Source organism: Capra hircus, chromosome 11 (genome assembly GCF_001704415.2).
Source record: "Capra hircus breed San Clemente chromosome 11, ASM170441v1, whole genome shotgun sequence".
Classification (NCBI taxonomy): domain Eukaryota; kingdom Metazoa; phylum Chordata; class Mammalia; order Artiodactyla; family Bovidae; genus Capra; species Capra hircus.
The window spans coordinates 6,810,983-6,836,224 of record NC_030818.1 but is presented as its reverse complement, the minus strand read 5'-3'; the positions used below and the strand labels follow the sequence as shown (position 1 = coordinate 6,836,224).

General features: G+C 40.7%; 1 protein-coding gene across 9 annotated transcripts in view; it reads right to left on the bottom strand.

Moving 5' to 3' along the window:
• IL1R1 (interleukin 1 receptor type 1) overlaps nucleotides 1–25,242 on the bottom strand; it is a 93,867-nt gene that overhangs the window by 3,924 nt on the left and 64,701 nt on the right. For all 9 annotated transcript variants that reach the window (XM_013967459.2, XM_013967460.2, XM_005686295.3 and 6 more), the window contains 7 exons: nucleotides 17,339–17,573; nucleotides 17,042–17,231; nucleotides 15,995–16,163; nucleotides 12,812–12,877; nucleotides 8,113–8,230; nucleotides 5,634–5,785; nucleotides 59–202 (listed from right to left, as the gene is read on the bottom strand). In XM_013967459.2, coding sequence (XP_013822913.2) covers nucleotides 59–202; nucleotides 5,634–5,785; nucleotides 8,113–8,230; nucleotides 12,812–12,877; nucleotides 15,995–16,163; nucleotides 17,042–17,231; nucleotides 17,339–17,573 — 1,074 coding nt within the window. The remainder of the gene's footprint in view (nucleotides 1–58; nucleotides 203–5,633; nucleotides 5,786–8,112; nucleotides 8,231–12,811; nucleotides 12,878–15,994; nucleotides 16,164–17,041; nucleotides 17,232–17,338; nucleotides 17,574–25,242) is intronic.

Genomic DNA, 25,242 nt, shown 5'->3' with positions numbered 1-25,242 from the left:
ACCCTCTTAACTACCCCCACTTTCTCAGGAAAATACTACATAGAGTACAAAACCGTACCTTTTTTCGGGAGGAAATAATAGAAGGAATCTCTGTACCAAAGCACAATGTCAACCTTGAAGACTTTGTAGATGCAAACAGAGCATGTAATTACCAGTGTTAACATGACGAATATGCCAACTGTGGGCTTCTGGAAATCAGGGACTGTAGCAGGGAAGAGGGAAGAGCACATCAGAACCCAAAGGACTTAAAACCTGAGCACAGCAAACGAAACATTACCATCCCAGAGAAACCATATTTGGGATCGGCCTGTAAGTCCAAATTCCAGACAGTATTAACTCATTCATTACCGTATCTTATTACTGGATGATTGTTGTTGTTGTTATTTAGTTGCTGAGTCATGACTGACTCCTTTGCGACCCCATGGACTATATAGCCTGCCAGGCTCCTCTGTCCATGGGATTTCCCAGGTAAAAATACTGGAGCGGGTTACCATTTCCTTCTCCAGGGGATCTTCCCAACCCAGGGATGGAATCTGCACCTCTTGCATTTACAGGCAGATTCTTTACCACTGAGCCACCAGGGAAGCCCCTATTAGTGGATACTAATCTACAGAGGCATTGAGGATGGATACTGTATAAAGCTAAGGTGCACTGCATTTAATTTCCACTTACATAGTATGCAATAACAGAAAAACACCAGACCATAAGATAGAGCGCTCCATAGGAATATGAGTAAAGTCAAAGTCACTCAGACGCCTACAAACGTTCTACAAAAGTAGGAGAGTCGGGTGGAAAAAGTGGTAGACTGGAGGAAAGGAAAGAAGAGTTTAGGACTGCCAGACAGTGTTCCACACTCCACATTCTCCCAGCTCCACAGGCTATTCAGCTGATGACCGCAGAGGAGTCTGGTGGAGAGGTATGGGGGAGCAGGGCAGAGAAAGAAGAAAGAGCCTTCTAAACATCAGGGGCTGAGGAGACAACCAGGAAAGAGAATCTAAAAGCTCCATTATTTTGTTTTTCCAATTTAGGTCACTGACCCCCCTGCAGTTAAACTGGGTATGAAGTGGAAATCAAGGTAGACTAATGTCCTATTGGCCTAATTGATAGTTCACATTTATACTCAATTATTGCAGCTTTTAAAAATATTTATTTATTTATTGGGCTGTGTCGGGTCTCGGGTGCAGCACCCAGGCTCTCTAGTTGCAGTGCTTGGGGTTGGTTGCTCCACAGCATGTGGGATCTTGGTTCCCCAACTATGATCCAACCCATGTCCCCTGCATTGCAAGGCAGATTCTTAACCACTGGACCACCAGGGAAGTCCCCAGCTGTAGCGCTGTGCACGATCATCTTATCTGACGGGTAAATCTTCCAGACTGTTTTTATGCAAGACCACCTTAACTATTCTGGGCCCTTGACATTTCCAATATGACTTTTAGAATAAACACACCCACAACAACATGCCCACACAAACACACACCCACACCTGCACAAACACTGCTGAGATTTTGACTGGAACTGCTTTCAATGTACAGGTTAATTTGAGGGGAACTAGAAGGCAATGGCACCCCACTCCAGTACTCTTGCCTGAAAAATCCCATGGACAGAGGAGCCTGGTGGGCTGCAGTCCCATGGGGTCGCTAAGAGTCAGATATGACTGAACGAATTCACTTTCACTTTTCACTTTCATGCATTGGAGAAGGAAATGGCAACCCACTCCAGTGTTCTTGCCTGGAGAATCCCCGGGACTGGGGAGCCTGGTGGGCTGCTGTCTATGGGGTCGCACAGAGTTGGACACGACTGAAGCGACTTAGCAGCAGCAGCAGGGTATTTATAATACTGAATCTTTCAATCTATGATTATTTATTCCTCCATCTATTAGGTCTTTATCTCAGTAATTATTTTTAGTTTGTATCAGATTTTGAACAATTGTTGCTGCATTTATTCCTAAGTATTTAATAGTTTTGATGCTATTATAAATGCTATTTTTTTTAACTGAAGTTCTGTTTCTTCATTGTTGCTATTTAAAGATTACATAGAAATACTATATATACACATGTATAGCAACCCACTCCAGTATTCTTGCCTGGAGAATTCCAGGGGTAGTAGAGGAGCCTGGCTGGCTGCAGTCCACAGGGTCACAAAGAGTCAGATATGACTGAGTGACTAACTTTCACTAGTGATATTTCTAAATTCATTTACTAAGCCTAATAGTTTGTCCATAGGTTCTTTTCATATTTTTCCATGTATACATTCATAAATAATTCAACTATAAATTATCTTAAAATGTTTCACACACTTTAAAATTTTTATTTATTGAAGTATAGTTTATTTATAACGTTGTTTCAGGCATACAGCAAAGCAGTTAAGTTTTATATATATGTGTGTGTGTGCATGTGTGTGTGTGTATACACTTTTCCGGGCTTCCCTGGCAGCTCAGAGGTAAAGAACTTGCCTGCCACTGTAGGAGATACAGGTTTGATCCCTGAGTTTGGAAGACCCCACAGCCAGAGGACCCTGGCTGGCTACAGTCCATGAGATCACAAAAGATCTGGACACGATTTAGAAACTAAACAACATATACACTTTTTTCAGATTTTCTTTCCCTTATAGCTTATTACAAAATACTGAGTACATAGTATTTGCTATATACAGTAGGTTCTTGTTGGTTATCTATTTTATATATATTAGTGTGTACATGTTAATCTCAACCTGCTAATTTATCCCTCTCCCTCTCCTTTGGTAGGGCTTCCCTAATAGCTCAGCTGGTAAAGAATCTGCCTGCAATGTGGAAGACCTGGGTTCGATCCCTAGGTTGGGAAGATCCCCTGGAGAAGAGATCCCCTGGAGAAGGGAATGGCTACCCATTCCAGTATTCTGGCCTAGAGAATTCCATGGAATGTATAGTCCATGGGGTCGTAAAGAACTGGACACAACTGAGGGACTTCCACTTTCATTCTGACCAGAGGGAAGTGATAGGTTATTGTAGTTCTGATCAGCATTTCTCTATTGATGTTGAACATTTTTCCATATGCCTGTTGGCCATCTATATGTCTTCTTTGAAAAAAATATCTATTTAGGTCTTCTGTCCATTTTCTGACTGGGTTTTTGTTGTTATTGAGTTGTATAACTGGAGATTAATCCCTTTCCAGTCACATTGTTTACAAATATTTTGTCTAATTTCTATAAGTTGTCTTTTCATTTTGTTTATAGTTTCATTTGTTGTACAAAAGCTTTTCAGTTTAATTAGGTCCCATTTGGCTTTGTTTTTATTTACTTTATCTAGAAAATGGATCAGAAATAATATTGCTGTGGTGGTGGAAATAATATTTCTCAGTCATGTCCGACTCCTGTGACCCCATGGACTGTATGTAGTCTGCCAAGCTCCTCTATCCATGGGATTCTCCAGGCAAGAGTATTGCAGTGGGTTGCCACTGCCTTCTCCAGGGGATCTTCCCCACCCAGGGATCAAATTCACTTCTGCACTGCAGGCATATTCTTTAGTACTGAGCCACAAGGCAGTCCAATATTGCCGTGATGTGTGTCAAAGCGTGTTCTGCCTCTGTTTTCCTGCAGGAGGGCAAGACATAGCTCCACCCACCAGAAGGCCTGAACAAGCCTCTAAACCAGCCTCGCCCACCAGAGGGCAGACACAAGAAAACTGTCATCTCAGAGCCTGTGGAACTGAGTACGCAAACAGGTCAGAACCTACCCTGGGACCACGGCCCCTGGCCCTTGGGTGATGAGAGGGAGGTGTACTGATGGGACAATAGAATGTTCCCTATAGAGGCCACTTCTCCAAGGTCAAGAAACATAACTAACCTTCCATATACACAAGAATTCAAATAGAAATCTACGCAAAATGAGACGGCAAAGGAATCCATTCCGGACAAAGGAGCAAGATAAAACCCTTCACCTGGAAAAGCAGCTAACTGACGTGGAGATAGGCAGTCCACCCAAGAAAGAGTTCAGTATACTGATCGTAAAGGCCTTAAAGTTCTACTCAGGAAAAGGGTGGAGGCACAGAGTGAGAAGCTACAAGAAGGCTTAGCAACCCAGCAGAGCAGAAGGGTACCATAAGGGCAATGAAAAATACACCAGAAGGAGTCATGGCAGAATAAATGAGACAGAAAAATGGATCCATGAGCTGGAACACAAATACTGTCAATATTGTGTTTGATTATACAACGTATGAAAACCAGTAACGTCTGACATCCTCTCTGGAAAGTAGATATTTTGGCTTCCCCTGTGCATCCATCACGGAACTGTTTACCTAAAAATATATTCATTAGGCACCTAGGATGATCAAGATGCAGGTCAAGAAGCAACAGTTAGAACTGGACATGGAACAACAGACTGGTTCCAAATCAGGAAAGGAGTCCGTCAAGGCTGTATGTTGTCACCCTGCTTATTTAACTTCTATGCAGAGTACATCATGTGAAATGCTGGGCTGGATGAATCACAAGCTATAATCAAGATTTCTGGGAGAAATATCAATAACCTCAGATATGCAGATAACACCACCCTTATGGCAGAAAGTGAAAAACTAAAGAGCCACTTGATGAAAGTGAAAGAGGAGAGTGAAAAGGTTGGCTTAAAACTCAACATTCATAAAATCAAGATCATGGCATCCATCCCATTACTTCCTGGCAAATAGATGGGGAAAAAATGGAAACAGTGAGAGACTTTATTTTTGGGGGGCTCCAAAATCACTGCAGATGGTGACTGGAGACATGAAATTAAAAGACACTCATTGGAAGGAAAGTTATGGCCAACCTAGACAGCATATTAAAACACAGAGACATTTCTTTGCCAACAAACGTCCATCTAGTCAAAGCTATGGTTTTTCCAGTAGTCATGTATGGATGTGAGAGTTGGACCATAAAGAAAGCTGAGCACCAAAGAATTGATGCTTTTGAACTGTGGTGTTGGAGAAGACTCTTGAGAGTCCCTTGGACTACAAGGAGATCCAACCAAGCCATCCAAAGGAAATAAGTCCTGAACACTCATTGGAAGGACTGATGCTAAAGCTGAAACTAATACTTTGGCCACCTGATATGAAGAACTGACTCACTGGAAAAGACCTTGATGCTGGGAAAGATTGAACGCAGGAGGAGAAGGGGACAACAGAAGATGAGATGGTTGGACAGCATCACCGACTCTATGGACATGGGTTTGAGTAAGCTCCAGGAGTTGGTGATGGACAGGGAGGCCTGGCGTGCTGCAGTCCATGGGGTCACAAAGAGTTGGACACGACTGAGTGACTGAACTGAACTGATGATCAGACTTAAGTTGCTAACTAGCTCTGGAAATAGAATGATTAGCAATTGTCTGCATTATCATAGAACTTACAATCATGTAAAGAAAACTAAGTAAGATAGATATGGAAATACATAGCTGAGGCCCTAACACCTTATCTTTTGGGGCAGAGAGATGCGTTAAGAGAAGGAAAGTAGGACAAAAAAACTTCACAGAAGATACAGTTCACCTGAGAAGTAAAGTGAATGGAAGTCCCCAGGTTAAAAGGAATCTAAGAGCATCGTGGGCAGAGGAAATGGCATGGCAAACCTCAAGGTCATGGTATCTTACCATGGGAAAACAAAACTGCATTTCAAGTAAACGACTCTCTTGTTTACCTGGATGTATCAGTTGTATATATGCTGTGCTTATTCCTTCTGTATTCTTGGCTAAACAGGTAAATGGATGCAGGAAAAATTTACTTTCCACTGCCGAAATATTAAGCCGTGCGAGGACTGTACTCCTTCTTCTGTTTACAGGATTCTCCACTCTGTTCAAAAGAGTAAGTAAAATTGTAAAGATGGCATCAACTATAGAAACAATACAATTACCTGGTTTATCTCTTTGTCACATAAACTGCAGCAGTAAGAATCACCAGCCTAAAGCACAGGTGTAAGAATAAGGCTGTAAGCAGCACACTGATCTGATATTTGATAGCTCTAGGACCACTTACTAGCAGAGAGAAATCAAATCAAAATGACCAGCTTCCAAAAAGAAAAATGGGGATACAGGCATTCTGGGCTCCACGGGATACAGGGAATATATGAAATAAGAGTAGATCGAGACAGGTGGGCAAGGTTCCCAGGTGATGCTAAGGGCTGGCAGTTTCTCCCTGGAGAAGTGACAGGAAGACATCAGAGACTTGAGCAGGGGCATGCTTTAATTCTTGGTTACATTTCATGCGTCTTCTCTAAACTACTTTAAAGATGAAATGACATGAAGTGAAATTCAGGACGATTGCATCATTGGAATGTTGCAATTTTTGACTGAATTTAAGAGAAAGCCTTCCAAGTGGTCTGGAATTGGTACCATAATAACATGTAGTTCACCTGTATTGTACAAGATCTTATGAATCCTACTTAGCTTAGCAAAACTCAAGGGTCAATCAAAGACCCACTTGGAGAAGGAAATGGCAAACCACTCCAGTATTCTTGCCTGGAAAATCTCATGAACAGAGGAGCCTGGTGGGGTACAGTCCACAGGGTCATAGCAACTAAGCAAAATGACCACTCATCCTTGGTACTAACCCTTGCTTTGTTATTTAGCTACTCAGTTGCCAGGGTCCTGCCCTGGTGGATCCAGGGAATTTGAAGGGGAGATGGCGTAGGTGAGGAAAAAACTTATTTATTTAGAAATATAAAAGAAATTAAGAAGAAATAGTGTAGTAGGAAAATTTAGTGGAGAAAAGAGGCTGAATAACTTGGTCCACGTGGAAAGCCAATAAAGTTCCAGACAAGAAACTTGCACCATCTACGTTAGGCCACCAGTGTCCTCTTGAATAGTGGGGGGTGCCCCACCTTGGGCTCCCTCTCACATGGATCTTAGAAGCCGGGGCAAGTAAGTAGACATGGCGAGCATCCATGCCCCAGATGGGAATTCAGCCAGAAAACAGAGTAAAGAGGAGACATGGGGGAAACCAGTCCAGCGACTGGCCCCACCTCTATTGTCCAGAAAGGCCTTATATACTCTTGATTTTACATAGAGATCAATGGATAATACAAAATTATGCAGCGTCAGCAGCCCTGACTCTTATCGAGACCAGGCTTTCTCTCTGCATACCTAGTTGTATACATAAGTCTTGGGTGATTTACATCATCTTCTGGGCATAAGGCCAATTAACATTTTATGGCCCTTTTCTGATAAGGGTTTGTCATCCAGAAGACTTATTTGTCTTACAAATGTTGTTCTTCCCAAAGTCTGGTGCCACTCTCAGAAAGCACTAAATAAAGTTACATTCTTACATAGCAAAGATACAACAGTTTATAACAAGTAAAAGGAGTACAGTGATTTATAAAGAGAAAAGTAATTAACTCAAAAGTCTAGTGTTGCTAACATCAAAACTACTACATTCTTATTTCTGCATCCCAATTACATTGATTAATATCCTCCCAGGTGCCTAAAAGATAAAGAATATGGAGGCCTGGCAGCAGTCATTGAGTCAACAGTGAAAACCTGTCACCAATATAATTTTTAGCTCTTTAGAAAAGGCTCTGTATTTTTAAGATGCTTTAAGCTTTGTGCCTCTCGCAGTTGGGGGGCTGTAAGCAATTCACAAGCTGCAAAAGGTCCTGGGGAACCTGTCAGGCAAGTTAGAGAGCCATCAAAGGGGTTTGAGCTGATGCAGGAGACTGAAGCCCTGAATTAACTTTTTTTCAGAGAATGTCAGAAGAGTGAAAAGCACAGTAATAAAGCATGCAGACTCTGGTTTTTGGGGGTAGATGTTCAGGAGAACTCAGGGGGAACCCCTGAAGCCAGATCACGCCTTTGCGTTTTGTTGGGCTTCCTTCCTCATGACCTTTGCCATGGGCGGGATTCCTCATGCTGGCTCCCGGCACTCAGTCATGTCCAACTCTTTACAACCCCATGGACTGTAGCCCCATCCCGGGCGCCCCATCCATGGGATTTCCCTGCAAGAACACTGGAGTGAGTTGCCACTTCCTCCTCCAGGGAATCTTCTCAACCCAAGGATTGAACCTGCATCTTCTCCACTGTAGGCAGATTCTTTACAAGTGAGCCACCAGAGAAGCCAAGCCTTGCTACCCTTGGAATTGAATACCACAGTTTGTCTAGGGCACAACTGACTCTTGGCATACTTACGTGATAAAGTCTTCCTCCAGCACAGGAGTATATGTACTAATCATTGACCCATTCCACTTCCAGTAGACATAGTTACTTAGCCGGCCAGTAACATTGCAGATCAATTGAAGCCAGGATCCTGCAAAGCAATGTATTTTTAAATCATAACATTAATGGACTCTGGTCTATCTAGATTAACAAATGACTATTGAATAAAAATTTTAAAGTATAAGAAAGGAAAAGAAATTGCTCTTACATCTACCACTGAGAGAGGACCATGATTCAGTTCAGTTCAGTTCAGTCACTCAGTCTTGTCTGACTCTTTGCGACTCCATGAATCGCAGCACGCCAGGCCTCCCTGTCCATCACCAACTCCCGGAGTTCACTCAGACTCACACCACGATTAGTAACTTCATGTATCTTATTGCTTACCTTTCTGTGCACTGTGCAGCTTTTAAAATGGGGCATTATCATCTACTCTGACTATTGAGAATTTCGGCTCACATGATCAGCCTTCCAAAACAGGCTATTTCAAAGCAGTTTAGTATTCCATCATACAGACATATTATGACAAGCTCCTTTCCTATTCAGTTCAGTTCAGTTCAGTCACTCAGTCATGTCCGACTCTTTGCGACCCCATGAATTGCAGCACGCCAGGCCTCCCTGTCCATCACCATCTCCCGGAGTTCACTCAGACTCACATCCATCGAATCAGTGATGCCATCCAGCCATCTCATCCTCTGTTGTCCCCCTCTCCTCCTGCCCCCAATCCCTCCCAGCATCAAAGTCTTTTCCAATGAGTCAGCTCTTCGCATGAGGTGGCCAAAGTACTGGAGTTTCAGCTTTAGCATCACTCCTTCCAAAGAAATCCCAGGGCTGATCTCCTTCAGAATGGACTGGTTGGATCTCCTTGCAGTCCAAGGGACTCTCGAGAGTCTTCTCCAACACCACAGTTCAAAAGCATCAATTCTTTGATGCTCTGCTTTCTTCACAGTCCAACTCTCACATCCATACATGACCACTGGAAAATCCATAGCCTTGACTAGACAGACCTTAGTAGGCAATGTCTCCGTTTTTGAATATACTATCTAGGTTGGTCATAACTTTTCTTCCAAGGAGTAAGCGTCTTTTAATTTCATGGCTGCAGACACCATCTGCAGTGATTTTGGAGCCCCCCAAAATAAAGTCTGACACTGTTTCCACTGTTTCCCCATCTATTTCCCATGAAGTGATGGGACCAGATGCCATGATCTTCGTTTTCTGAATGTTGAGCTTTAAGCCAACTTTTTCACTCTCCTCTTTCACTTTCATCAAGAGGCTCTTTAGTTCCTCTTCACTTTCTGCCATAAGGGTGGTGTCATCTGCATATCTGAGGATATTGATATTTCTCCCAGCAATCTTGATTCCAGCTTGTGTTTCTTCCAGTCCAGCATTTCTCATGATGTACTCTGCATAGAAGTTAAATAAGCAGGATGACAATATACAGCCTTGACGTACTCCTTTTCCTATTTGAAACCAGTCTGTTGTTCCATGTCCAGTTCTAACTGTTGCTTCCTGACCTGCATACAGATTTCTCAAGAGGCAGGTCAGGTGGTCTGGTATTCCCATCTCTTTCAGAATTTTCCAAAGTTTATTGTGATCCACACAATCAAAGGCTTTGGCATAGTCAATAAAGCAGAAATAGATGTTTTTCTGGAACTCCCTTGCTTTTTCCATGATCCAGCAGATGTTGACCATTTGATCTCTGGTCCCTCTGCCTTGTCTAAAACCAGCTTGAACATCAGGAAGTTCTTGGTTCGTGTATTGCTGAAGCCTGGCTTGGAGAATTTTGAGCATTACTTTACTAGCGTGTGAGATGAGTGCAATTGTGCGGTAGTTTGAGGATTCTTTGTCATTGCCTTTCTTTGGGATTGGAATGAAAACTGACCTTTTCCAGTCCTGTGGCCACTGCTGAGTTTTCCAAATGTGCTGGCATATTGAGTGCAGCGCTTTCACAGCAGCATCTTTCAGGATTTGAAATAGCTCAACTGGAATTCTATCACCTCCACTAGCTTTGTTCATAGTGATGCTTTCTAAGGCCCACTTGACTTCACATTCCAGGATGTCTGGCTCTAGATGAGTGATCACACCATTGTGATTATCCAGGTCATGATGATCTTTTTTGTACAGTTCTTCTGTGTATTCTTGCCACCTCTTCTTAATATCTTCTGACATAATTTCCTAATTTTTAATTATGATTGATATACCAATGAATATGCCTGTACATGTTCATTATGAAATGTTATCCTCAATTTTTTGAGGTTTATAAGTCAGAGATTGGGGGGACTTTTTTTGTTTGGATGGCTTTTTTCTCTCGTATAAATCCAATATGTTTTCTAAAGATTTTGCGAAGATACTTTATAGACAGCTCTGTTGCAATAGGATCTCTTTTCTCGTTATGTTTACTTACTGGTTTTTGCTAAAGTCTAATACTATAGTATATTAATTTTATATCTGGCCAGTTAATACAATAATTATTCTAACTTTCCCCAGTTCTCTTGAAATTTATAGGTATGTAATTATACAATCGGAAAACAAAGTTCTTTTCTCCCCTACAGTCAGCAAGCGTTGGTTCTTTAATCTTTGCATTAGTGGGCACTTCTGGAACAAGTTAAGTAATTGTTAATTGTTATAGTAACTGTTACAAGTAACAGTTAACTGTTCATGTGGTCAGCTTAGTCTCACTTGACTTCAGTAAGAAAGTCAAGACCTATATAAGGCTTAACACTACAGTGTTTCACAATTAAAAATGCTGGGGATGACTGGTTTGAATTAATGTTATTTATCAAGTGTAAAGGGCTTCCTAGGTGGCTCAGTGGTAAAGAAGCTGCCTGCCAAGTAGGACACACAGGTTTGATCCCTGGGTTGGGAAGATCCTCTGGAGAAGGAAATGGCAACCCACTCAAGTATTCTTGACTGGGAAATCCCATGGACAGAGGAGATTGGCAGGCTACAATCCATGGGGTCGCAAATCAAGTGCAGAAAGTATCCCTCAGTTCCTATTTTTCTAAGTCATTTTATTGGTAATTAATGTGAAATCTTATCAAATAAAAGCCTGACTATAGCATAACCTTGTGCTATGGTGACCAGGCCTCTGATCAGTGTGATATATTAAAATAATTATTTCTAATGTAATATAGGAAGGAGGAGAAGGGTACGACAGAGGATGGGATGGTTGGATGGCATCACCAACTCGATGGACATGAGTTTGAGTGACCTCCAGGAGTTGGTGATGGACAGGGAAGCCTGGCATGCTGCAGTCCATGGGGTCGTAAAGAGTCGGACACAAAGGAGAGACTGAACTGAATGCAGTTATTATTTTTAGATCTGTAGATCAAATCTAGGTTTTACAGAGAGCTCTTAAGTACACATTCCGAGAGCATGCCTTCTCAACAGGGAAAAATGTGCTTCTTAGTGAGGAGCGCAAGAAAAGCCTATCTATTGCAATGGTCTGCAGTCCTCTAAAGTGCCAGAGTACATATCTGGGCATTAAATATCTGAGAAAGTAAAGAGGATTGGGGAGAAATGTCCTGTTAGGTGCTACAGCGGAAGAAAAAAGGGGGAAATAAAAGGTTGAAAACACTGCTCTGAATTCTACTGGCCAATATTTAAAGTTTTCATATCTTTGTTTACATCTATGAATGTCTGTATATTACCTTCCAACATGAAGAACAACTGGGCCAAGTACAGAATTCAGAGCTCACACATTTTAGCTTTTAATCTCTGTACAAGTGTTCTCTGTCTTCATGCAGTTACTATTACAGAAGAGAATTCTATATGCCAGCCTGAATTCTGATCCTCTGATACAAAAGAAAAGTCTGTTTTTTTATGCTGGGACCAGTGGTTTCCAACAACTTTCAGTTTTGGCAAAAATGTTCTATAGTTGTGCTGTCTAATATGTAGTCACATGTAAGCCAGTCAGCCCTTGACTGAGGCACTAATATTTAATTAAATTTACTTAATTTAAATTTAGTGTAGCTATGTACATAACCACACATGCCTAGCTGCTACTGTATTGCACAGCTTAGATGTGAATGCCTATAGTATTACGTCTTTATTCTTGAAATAAAACACTATCACTAACTTGGAAAAATAATCCTCTAGAGTAGTTTATCTTCTGGGCCTATCTTCTTAGTCTTCTACCTAAAAGTTTAACTCTCTCAGGAAAAGAAATCCCTCCTACACCAAATATATTCCATTTCTTATTCCTAGGCCTAGTGAACTTGGTCTTTGTTTTTTAAGATTTTTTTTTATGTGGAGCATTTTTAAAGTATTTATTGAATTTGTTATAATATTGCTTCTGTATTATGTTCTGGTTCTTTGGCCATGAGGCAGGTGAGATCTTAGCTCCCCTCCCTGGGATTGAACCCACACCCCTCATATTGTAAGGTGAAGTCTTAACCACTGCACCACCAAGGAAGTCCCTGAACTTGTTTTTCGGCTGATGTCTTCATGAATAGTAACTGTCCATAGAAAAGTAACACTGAGTCAATAAGATGTGGCTAGATGTTTGCCATAAGAGGCAAAAAATCCAAAGAAACAAGACACAACCTGTGCCACTTTCTAACTTTAGATACATGGAGTAAACAGTTTGGGTTGTATGCAGTAAAGGTACAGTTTATCTTACTCTCTACTTCAAAAAAATACTGATTTCAGCATATTCTAATTGTAGCCCACTTACCCAAGACCACTTCCATTGTCTCATTAGCTGGACTCACAATCTCAGGTATTGTGTTTCTGGATTTCTCTGAAAGAAAAACACCCACAAGGTCTCTTGTAGATTCGAATCTCCAAAGATGACAACACTTGGCAAAATATACCAAATACTAATATATACAACACAGCATCTGCCTCTAGGGGCCAAAGTATACATGGCAGGAGACAGAGGGCCAGGACTTTTGTGAAGGCAGGAGGCTGACTCAGAGGCCACAGCAAAACCATAACACCTTGGCCCTTCTGAACCCAGAGTTTGGTGCTACAAAAAAAAAAAAAAAGACCACAAATATCACCAGGCCCTGGGTCTCCGGACAAGTGGATCTCTTCATGCAAATCAGGGAAAACAAAGTGGCTTCCCTGGATGGAGCTTTATTAACCAGAAAGTCACCCAAGAGTGAAAGCCACAGTTATCAAAGAATGCCACACATTTCGGCATACTGTATTAAAGTAGGCAGAAAAATACTAAGAATCTCCAGAAATTAATCTGTCCTTTAGTGGCTCAGACGATAAAGCGTCTGTCTGCAATGCAGGAGACCCAGGTTCAATACCTGGGTTGGGAAGATCCCCTGGAGAAGGAAATGGCAGCCCACTCCAGTATTCTTGCCTGGAAAATCCCATGGACCGCAGAGCCTGATAGGTTACCGTCCACGGGGTCTCAAAGAGTCGGACACGACTGAGCAACTTCACTTATTCTCAAGCAGATAGGCTTAAAGAGTTGATCTGGGACCAAACCTTAGAAACTCCAAATTTGAATGCCTAGTATTGATTCTGCTACTTAAAAAAATTGTTAGCTCCATCAGCGCAGGATATTATCTCCCTTGTTCCCTAATGTATACCTAGAAAGTGCCTGGAAGACAGGAAATGTGCAATAAATATTTATAAATCCACCGTTAGAAAAGAAACAAAATAGAACCCCACCCCTGATTATATTATTTCTACATGAGGGATCAGAAAAGATGTCCGAAAGTAGTTAAAACCCATTTGAATTCTTAAAATTCTGTTTTCCCTCAAATCTGGTCTGCTGGTCTGGCTGCAGTACCCCAAGACACACAGACTGGAGATACACAATGCCCGGGGAAGTGCTGCTAAGGATGGTTGTGACTCAGGACTCCTGAAATTTAGGAGTCACTGATACTTGCAGGATGTAGGCAAGGAATCAGTTTTGAGACAACACAATTAACCTATGGAAAAAATAAATAATTGTAGAATTGAGAAAACACAGCTATCTGATAAGTGATCATCTGGGTTTACCTGGGATAGTCCCTATTAGGCCTGTTGTCCCAGAATAATTACTAGTAGAGACTGCTTTAACTTTTCAAAGTCCTGGTTAGAGTAACTTTACTCTTTTTTTTTTTTTTTAAACAGCTTGATAAATTTAACTTTCTATTTCATATCAGAGTAAAGCTGATTAACAATGTTGATTGTTTCAGGTGGACAGCAAAGGGATTCAGCCATACATACACGTGTATCCATTCTCCTCCAAACTCTCCTCCCATCCAGGCTGCCACGTAACGTTGAGCAGAGTTCCCTGTGCTATGCAATAGGTTCTTGCTGGTTATCCATTTAAAATATAGCAGTGTGTACATGTCCTTCCCAAACTCCCTAACTATCCCTACCCCCCCATTCTTTCCCTCTGGTAACCGTAAGTTCATGGGAATAACCCTCTTCATACATTACTGAAAGCTTAGGGAATCTAGTGTTGAGAGACAGGTTGAGCATGCTGCCCATCTCCAGGTAACTTATAAAGGTGCGTTTGTCCTATTTTGTTTTAAAATAGTTTTTATTATGAAATACGGTGGATAGCAGCCTCAGGATCACTAGCAAGAAAAACTGGCCTGCGCCTATTCATTTCTCAGCTGTTGGGCACCAGGCACATGACTATAAGCTGAGCACGCCTGATCAGCAGCACAGCTCACAACAACCTTGGAAGCTTGAATCTGCTTACAGAGAAGGAAACCGGCTTAGAGAAGTTACGTGACTGGGTTAACAAAAGACCTGACAAGAGTGGAGCTTATTCCATGGATAAAGAAGCTGTGATACAAGTAGTCAGTGGAATATTACACGCCATTAGAAAGAATGAAATAATGCCATTTTCAGCAACACAGATGGACCTAGAGATTGTCCTACTGAGTGAACTCAGTCAGACGGTAAAGGGGAAATATCGTATGACATCCCCCCATCAAGCTAAAAGAAATGATACCAAGGAACTTACAAAACAGAAAGAGACTCATAGACGTAGAGAACGAACTGACGATCACCAAGGGGGAGGGTGGGGGAACGGATATATTTAAAATGGACAACCAACAATGTATATAAAATATATGTTTGCTGTCACCACTGTGGTCTTCCCTCACTGACCCTAGCAGAGTACTCACCATGCTGTGGATTGATTAATTTTTAACTATGAAGAGTCATTTACTGATTTTAAGAGTGGCTTATGCAGATTGAGGAAATCAAAGAAGCCCTGTGGGGACTTCGGCTTATGGTTACCAGGGGGGAAGGGTGCAGGGAAGGGATAGTTAGGGAGTTTGGGATGGACGTGTACACACTGCTGTATTCAAAGTGGATAACTGACAGGGCCTACTGTATAGCACAGGGACCTCTGCTCAATGTCATGTGGCAGCCTGGAGGGGAGTTTGGGGAAGAATGGATCCATGTATATGTGTGGCTTAGCCCCTTTGCTGTGCACCTGAGACTATCACAATGTTGTTAATTAGCTATACTCCAGTACAAAATAAAAAGATGTTTTTGAAAAAGTGTAACTTATTTCAAGGTCTGTTAGAGTCCATCAACAACTGCTAGACACCCAGACTCCCCAGGTGAGAGGTCTCAGAACTGTCCTTTCCCCAGTACTAGCCAGAGGAGTCCCTGAAGCCTCTAGAGAACCATCTTTAGCTATGCCCAAAAACAAGCCTCCTAGTTCAGCTGGAAAACTCAGCTCATCCCATCTGTTTAATCAGCACTGCGTCTGAAACAGGAATGAAAACACTTAAATAGCATATAGCAACAAACACTAAAGCCAGGTGACCTCTAGCAAGTCATCAAGCTTCTCTTGGACTTGGTCCCTCTGTAGACAGTGAAGGTGATATTACTCACGGTCTCTGGACCTTCCCAGATTTAAACTCCCAGGACTGCAGCTATGACTCACCCAGAGTAATCAGCTTTATCGCCCGGGTGACACGATACTGCTTTCCCAAGTGTGTGTACGATGCAAGACACATATAGTGCCCACTGTGTGTTGTGTTCACATTTGTGATGATCAGCTTATTTGTTACTCCAGCAAAGTTTACATTGTCAAGAAGTAGAGGTTTGCAATCCTAGACAGGGGGAAAGGAAGCATTGAAAACCAATTAGTCATAGTTGCATTCATGTAAGGGCAACCCACTCCGACATTCTCGCCTGGGAAACACTATGGACAGAGGAGCCTGGTGGGCTACAGTCCGTGGGGTCACAAAGAGTCAGATACGACTAACGGACTAGAACACACAGTCAAGTATATGTGAATAGAAAGGTCCTTGCACAGAAGTTTTAATTTTGCTTTTTTTTTTTTTTGGCAAAGTCATAATTATATTCTCAAGATATTACATTTTTATGCCTATGAGTCTTGCACTTTGAAGACAACTGGAGACAAATCTACTTTGTAGGAGAAACATGTTTGAGGAAAGAATGTTAACTACAGTTTCTTAGTAATGATATACTTCCACTCTTCACTGATATTATTTTATATTTTTAAACCTCTAAAAAATGATTATCCATGTAAGCTCCAACAAACCAGTAGATCAAAGATACCAGAATCTGATGTATGCCATGCAGTGCTAGCTGATCACTTTTCGGTTATAGAAACCACTAAAGTTATCTAAGGACCACTTAATAGTTATAATAAAACATGAAGTAATATACTTTGTAACGAAGAGTCACTTTAAAAAACCCTAAATTTATAATCATCTTTAAACATCTTATGTGCCCACTGTACTTTTCTCAGCTGTACCCTATTACACAAAAATGACAGTAAATTTTTAGTTAAGCTGCAAATTAAACACGTACAAACATAAAACTTTTAAAACGTTCTATGAAGTTTCACCACTCAAAAGCAAATAATCTGCCAAAAGTACTTTGCAGATTCATCCTATTGTCTATGAGAGCAAACTGTTTTATTTGCTAGAGAAGTAAAAGGCCATATGTAATAGAAAATTACCTTATACCACTGTACTTGGGGTAACTCATTGTTTTCATCTTTTAAAAAATCCAAGTAAGGACATACAAGCTGTCCGTCTCCCGCGGTCAGTAGTCTCTGGGTAAACACAGTTCTTTCACTGTAACACAAGTTAGGCTCATGCTGCACAAACTCTACCACTATTTTAATTTTGAGGCAGTAAGTTGAATTTCTAAAATAAATCAAAATAGATTCATTAAAAAAAATTTTTTTTTTTCTGTCCTGAAGTATTGCAGGAACAGACATCACATGTTTGTAACGTACTTAGCGCTTGCTTACCTCACTGAGCAGTAGTAAGCTCCTGAGTCCTCCACTTCAGCAGGAACAAACCAGAGCTTGTCTTTGTGCTGATGAATCCTGGACCCTCTTTCTGTAGATACGGCTGTCGTGCTGTCATTTCTATACCAAGTTATCGGCTCTTTGTGTACACTTGTGATGAGAGGACACGAACGGGCGTCAATTTCATGTGCGGGGGAAACTAATGTAATTTTCTCTTCATGCTCCTCACATTTATCTTTAAAAAGGAGAAAGGGAAAGTCATTTCTGTAAGAAATTTGTCAACATTTCTTCATGGACTATCTAAATAAAAACACCGGTTATTAAATATATTAATTTGTGTTATACAGGAGAGTGTTAGTTCAGTTCAGTCGCTCAGTCATGTCCGACTCTTTGCCACGCCATGAATCGCAGCACGCCAGGCCTCCCTGTCCATCACCAACTCCCGGAGTTCACTCAGACTCACGTCCATCAAGTCAGTGATGCCATCCAGCCATCTCATCCTCTGTCGTCCCCTTCTCCTCCTGCCCCCAAACCCTCCCAGCATCAGGGTCTTCTCCAATGAGTCATCTCTTTGCATGAGGTGGCCAAAGTACTAGAGTTTCAGCTTCAGCATCATTCCTTCCAATGAACACCCAGGACTTATCTCCTTTAGGATAGACTGGCTGGATCTCCTTGCAGTCCAAGGGACTCTCAAGAGTCTTCTCTAACACCACAGTTCAAAAGCATCAATTCTTCGCCCCTCAGCTTTCTTCACAGTCCAACTCTCACATCCATACATGACCACAGGAAAAACCATAGCCTTGACTAGACGGACCTTTGTTGGCCAAGTAATGTCTCTGCTTTTGAATGTGCTATCTAGGTTGGTCATAACTTTTCTTCCAAGGAGTAAGTGTCTTTTAATTTCATGGCTACAACTACCATCTGCAGTGATTTTGGAGCCCCCCAAAATAAAGTCTGACACTATTTTCAGTTTCCCCATCTATTTCCCATGAAGCGATGGGACCAGATGCTATGATCTTAGTTTTCTGAATGTTGAGCTTTAAGCCAACCTTTTCACTCTCTTCTTTCACCTTCATCAAGAGGCTTTTTAGTTCCTCTTCATTTTCTGCCATAAAGGTGGTATCGTCTGCATATCTGAGGTTATTGATATTTCTCCCGGCAATCGTGATTCCAGCTTGTGCTCCTTCTAGCCCAGTGTTTCTCATGACATACTCTGCATAGAAGTTAAATAAGCAGGGTGACAATATACAGCCTTGACGTACTCCTTTTCCTATTTGAAACCAGTCTGTTTTTCCATGTCCAGTTCTAACTGTTGCTTCCTGACCTGCATACAGGTTTCTCAAGAAGCAGGTCAGATGGTCTGGTATTCCCATCTCTTTCAGAATTTTCCACAGTTTATTGTGATCCACAGAGTCAAAGGCTTTGGCATAGTCAATAAAGCAGAAATAGATGTTTTTCTGGAACTCTCTTGCTTTTTTGATGATCCAGCAGATGTTGGCAATTTGATCTCTGGTCCCTCTGCCTTTTCTCAAACCAGCTTGAACATCTGGAAGTTCATGGTTCACATATTGCCGAAGCCTGGTTTGGAGAATTTTGAGCATTACTTTACTAGCATGTGAGATGAGTGCTTTTTCGATGATTCAGCGGATGTTGGCAATTTGATCTCTGGTTCCTCTGCCTTTTCTCAAACCAGCTTGAACATCTGGAAGTTTACGGTTCACGTATTGCTGAAGCCTGGCTTGGAGAATTTTGAGCATTACTTTACTAGCATGTGAGATGAGTGCAATTGTGCAACAGTTTGAGCATTCTTTGGCATTGCCTTTCTTTGTGTTATACAGGAGAAGTTAAGAACCTGACAATTAGGAGTATTATCTTGGAAGTCTGAAAGATTTCTAGTCACTTACTACCTGTGTCCTTGAGCAAGTTATTTAATCTCTCTCATCCCCTCTGTAGAGCTGTTTCAGTAAAAAGATGGAATAACTGTAATTTGCCCTCCCATATCAACAGCTAAAAAAATTGGACAAAGTATAAGAACCAACAATGTTCAAGACATTGAATGTCAGGGAACAAAGGACAGAAATACCACAAAGTCAGGACACAAAAGGAGGGGAACCCTAGAGTTTCCCCAAAGTACTGTGTAGAGGGGGATTCTAAACTGTGGCACTGCAGGGAGGAAAGGAGGCAAAACCCAGTGTTCCTTCTTGAGCTGAGGAGGTGGACCTGGGAATCCAGGTAAACCAGGAGGCCGGAGGGCAGGATACCAAAGAGATTACAGCTGCACCCAGAGGAGGAGCGAGTTCTGGAGGACTACAGGACTGAGCATTCCTCAATTCATGTAACATGCATCCCTGAAGGGCAGGAGAAGGCCTGTCTCCCTGGAACATGAAAACTCTTTGAAAAAATAAAATTTGAAATTTTCAGAATTTTATGAAAATGACGTACCCACAGACCCCAAAGCCACAATGATCCCCAAGCCAAAGAAACATGAAGAAAACCACACCACGTAAGACAAAAACGATGCAGCCTTCTTACCAGAAACAATACAAGCCAAAGAGAAAAGAATAAAGGTAAGTACTAAAAGGAAAAAAAAAATCATCTACCTAGAACTCTACATCCAGGGAAAGTATCTTTCAGAAATAGAGGCAACACTGCAAAATTCAAGTCAGACAATTGGTAATACCTGGTTAATATTCATCCCTATTCTGTCGTCACAGAAAACACATAATTATCAGTATCTCCATTTTCAGTGATGCAAAATTGGATCATCCCGCTAAATTTTATCCTCCAGGTCTTTCAACTATACAGTGTCTCTTTTCAATTAATAAACAACTTGAAAGGTGGTATTTTGAGATTATGTGCATAGTCTATAAATACTTTTCACTCAATTATTTTTGTATTCACTGATTATCTTGCTTGAATAAATTATAGAGGCAGAAATAGAGGCAAAATAAATAGAGGCAAAATACTTTTTCATACTTTAAAAATATTACTTTTTTATATTTATCTTCACATATATATATAAACTATCACCAGCACACTTGTACTGACAAAAAATGTAAGGAGGTCCTTTGGAAAGAAAGAAAAAAATAGTTATCAGATGAAAAAAAATCAATCTACATAAAGGAATAAATAGCCCCAGAAACATTTACTACATGGGTAGTCATTAAGAGCTTTTCATTTTATTTAAATCTCTTTAAAGATAACTAAAGATCACTTCATGGCAAATAGATGGGGAAACAATGGAAACAGTGACAGACTTTATTTTCTTGGGCTCCAAAATCACTGCAGATGGTCACTGCAGCCATGAAATTAAAAGATGCTTGCTCCTTGGAAGAAAAGCTAGGACAAACCTAGACAACATATTAAAAAGCAGAGACAGTATACCAACAAAGGTCCATATAGTAAAAGCTATGGTTTTTCCAGTAGTCACGTATGGGTGTGAGGAGAGATGGACCATAAAGAAAGTCGAGCAGTGAAAAACTGGTGCTTTTAAACTGTGCTGTTGGAGAAGACCCTTGAGAGTCCCTGGGACTGCAAGGAAATCAAACTTTTCAATCCAAAAGGAAATCAGTCCTGAATATTCATTGGAAGGACTGATGCTGAAGCCAAAGCTCCAATACTTTGGTTACCTGATACAAAGAACTGACTCATTGGAAAAGCCTCTGATGCTGGGAAAGATTGAAGGCAGGAAGAGAAGGGGACAACAGAAGATGAGATGGTTGAATGGCATCACCGACTCGATGGACATGACTTTGAGCAGGCTCCAGGAGTTGGTGATGGACAGGGAAGCCTGGCATGCTGCAGTCAGTCCATGGGGTCGCAAAGAGTCAGAAACAACTGAGCAACTGAACTGTACTGAAAGATAATTAAATGTTTAAAGCAAAAACAATGATTGTGAGACGTATAACACCTGAAGACATAACATGCATGGAAACAATGGGGCAAAGTTTGAGAAGGGAGAAGTGGATGTATTCTAGGTTTTTTATACTATTTGTGAACTGGTACAGTCACTTGAAGGTATATAAAAGTCGCTTAAGTGAAGTCGCTCAGTCGTGTCCGACTCTTTGCAACCCCATGGACAGTAGCCAACCAGGCTCCTCCGTCCATGGGATTTTCCAGGCAACTGGAGTGGGTTGCCATTTCTGATAAGTTAAAGACAGATACCATAAGTACTAGGGCAGCTATTTTTTTAAAGTTATTATAAGCCAACACAGAAGATAAAATAAATCATGAAAATTCTCAATTTATCCAAAAGGCAGCAAAAAAAAAAAAAGGGAGAGAGAGAGAGAAAAGATAACAAAGTAATAATAGTACAAGGAGAAAATAAAATCACAAGCTCCTAAAATAAACCCAAATATACTAATAATCATATTATATTTTTTTCATGGTATAAGTAACCCAATTGAAAGGCAGAGATAGTCAGATGTGATTTAAAAAAAAGGATCCTACTATATGCTAACATACACACAAACCCACACATATACACACTTGAAGTGTAAAAACACCTTAAAAGTAAAAGCGGAGAGGGGAGAGAAATATTATGTTAATTAAAAGAAGATTTGAATGGTTACTACATTATTATCAAAGTAGATTTTACACTAAAGCATATTTCCAGGGGTAGAAAGTCATTTAATTACAACAAAGGAGTCATTTGTCAAGAGGTACATGGTAATCTTAGACGTTTATTCACCTATTGACAGTGTTTCAAAATTCATAAAGCAAAATCTGATAGAACTGCAAGAAGAAAGAGAGAAACCTACAATAAGAGTCAAGAGATTTCAACACCACTCACAATAACTGATAGAACAAGTAGAACAATGAGACAGAAAACCAGCAAGGATGTAGAAGAAGATTGGAACCACACTATCAACCAATCTGGCATAATTAGTATTTACAGAAGATCTACCCAACAACCAAATACACATTCTTTTTAATTGCACACAAGAAAGCTTATCAAGATAAGCCATATTCTTGTTCATAACCCAACAGTTAACAAACTTCAAAGGGTTCAAAGTATGTTCTCTGAATTAAATTAGAAATCAATAACAGAAAAATATCTAGGAATTCACTGATGGGTTTAAAACCTTAAAAATATATATTCTAAATAACCCATGCATCAAAGAAGAAATAAGAGGAAATTAGAAAGCACTTTGATCTGAATGATAAAATATAACATATCAACACTTGTGTCACGCAAAGGAAAAAAATACCTAGAGGAAAGTCAGTAGCATTAAATACCTCTGTAAGAAACAAGATCTCAAATTAATAACTTCAGTTTCCACTTAATAAGTAAGAAAAAATTAAAACCTAAGTAAGCATAAGATAGTAAATGATATGGCTCCAAGAGAAAAATCAATGAAATAAAAAACAAAAACAACAGAGAAAAATCAAATATATCAAAAGCTAGTTCTTTCAGAATATTGTAAATCGACTATATTTCAATTTTAAAAAAAAATTTAAGGAAAAAACCCAACAACAAGAACAACAAAATTTCAAGCCTAGATGGCTTCACTGGTATATTCATAGAAGGAAAACACCAATTTTACACAAACTCTTTCAGAAAATGGAAGAGTCAGAAATACTTCCCAATTCACTCTGTCAAATAAGTATTATTCTAATTCCCAAACCAAAGACATTACAGGAAAACCACAAACAAGTCTTCATCATAGAATACAGATGCAAAAATTTTTTAAACATCTTTGCAAATCGAATCCTACAGTATATTAAAAACCAACAGTGCATTGTGAGGTACATAACACGCTAGGAGTGCAAAGTTGGGTCCTTATCCAAGAAAACCAGCAACAAACAAAACTAGAAATAGGTGGGAACTTCCTAAACCTAATAGAGAACAGCTATAAAAAACTTATAGCTATCATATATAAGATTAGCAAGAAGGTAAGAATGCCCGCTCTAACCACTTTTATTCAACATTGTATTGGAAGACCTAATTAGTGTATTAGGGCAAGAAAAAGAAATGGCATTAAGACTGAAGGAGAAAATAAAATGTCTATTTGCACACGACGTGATTATCTATGTAGAATATGCTATGAAATCTTTAATGTGCAGAGAAATCTACAAAAGATCTAGAGGGGTTCCTCAGTTGTGGGATATAATATGAATATGCAAATAGGAATGAGTTTATATTATCAAAAACCATTAGAAACTGGATTTTTGAAAATACCCTTTATAAAAGCCTCAATAGATATGAATAATTAAGGATAAATCTGACAAAGATGCATCAGACCAATCCAATGAAAACTGCAAAATAAATTTATAAAGATTAAATTTATTTAAATAAATGTTAAGAGATCAAAGACAGTGAAGACATCTATACTTCATTCTTTGATCAGAAGACTCAGTATTGTTAAGTAGTCCAGTCTCTCTAAACCAATTTACACTCATTTCAATATTATCTGGGATTGTGATGGTTTCATGGGTGACTATGTATGCCAGCACATCAAACTGAATACCGTAAACGTGAGTCTATTATAACCTCCTTTAAAGCTGCTTAAAAACAGTATTGAAACAAAAGTGGCTAGGCGCTCAGCATGGTACCTGCACTGAGCCAGGACTGGACTCCTAGGAATAGCAGTAGCAATAACAATTAACAGTGATAAAAGAATAAGCCTCAAGAACTCAGCTCAACACACTCTCCTGTTTATCTGGGGTTTGCCCCACCGCTCCACCAAAACTCTTCTGACCAAGTCACCTATGACTTTTAAGTTGCTAAATCAACGAGTTTGAAACATCATCTTACTCAACACATCTGCATTGCTGCTATATTGTTCAGTCACTCAGTCCTGTCTGACTCTTTGCAACCCCATGGTCTGCAGCACACCAGGCCTCTCTGTCCTTTACTGTCTCCCGGAGTTTGCTCATATTCATGTCCGTTGAGTCAGTGACGCCATCCATTGTACTGGACACGTGTTATCCTCATCCTTGAAACGGGCTCTTCACTTGGCTTCCAGGACACTGTCTGGCTCTCCTCCTACAGTTCTGGCCAGTCTGTCACTGGCTCTTGGTGAGTGGGAGCCTGCCCACTCATTCTTGGAGAGCTGCGGAGTTCACTCCCCGACGCTCTGTTCTTTTCTCCCCATCAAGTCTCAGAGTTCGAATACCAGCTGCTTGCCAAGGTCTTCAACTTTATTCCTCCAGTCTCTAGCTCCAGACTGCTTAATCAAATCACTATGTAGACATCTAACAGACAGCTATTGTGGTGAGAAGACTCTTAAGAGGCCCTTGGACAGCAAGGAGATAAAGCACAGTCAGTCCTAAAGGAAACCAACCCTGAATATTCATTGGAAGGGCTGATGCTGATGCTGAAGATCAATACTTCGGCCACATGATGTGAAAAGCCAACTCACTGGAAAAGACCCTGATGCTGGGAAAGACTGAGGGCAAGAGAAGAGGGTGGCAGAGAATGAAATGGTTGGATGGCATCACCGACTCGATGCACATAAGTTTGGGCAAATTCTGGGAGATGGGAAGCCTGGAGTGCTGCAGTCCGTGGGGTCACAAAGAGTCGGACACAACTTGGCAACTGAACAACAGCAACAACCTTAACATGTCCAGTCTGAACACATGACCTTCCCCCTCTCATAATGGCAACTCCACTTTCCATGTGCTCAGACTAAAACCCTCTGTCCCTCACACTCACATCTGCTCTATCTGAAAATCCTCTTGGCTCTGTCATCAAAGTATATCCAGACTCTGACAACTCAGTTCTCCTTGTCACCCTTGAATAGCTTACTTTCATAGCTTGCCTGAACCACTGTAGCCACCTCCTAACTGGCCTGTTTCTCCCTTTGCTTCCCAATGATCTGTTCACAGTATGAGACCCAGAATGAGCCTGTAAAATATAGAAATTTTCTGGCAGTCCAGTGGTTAGGACCCCACACTTTCAC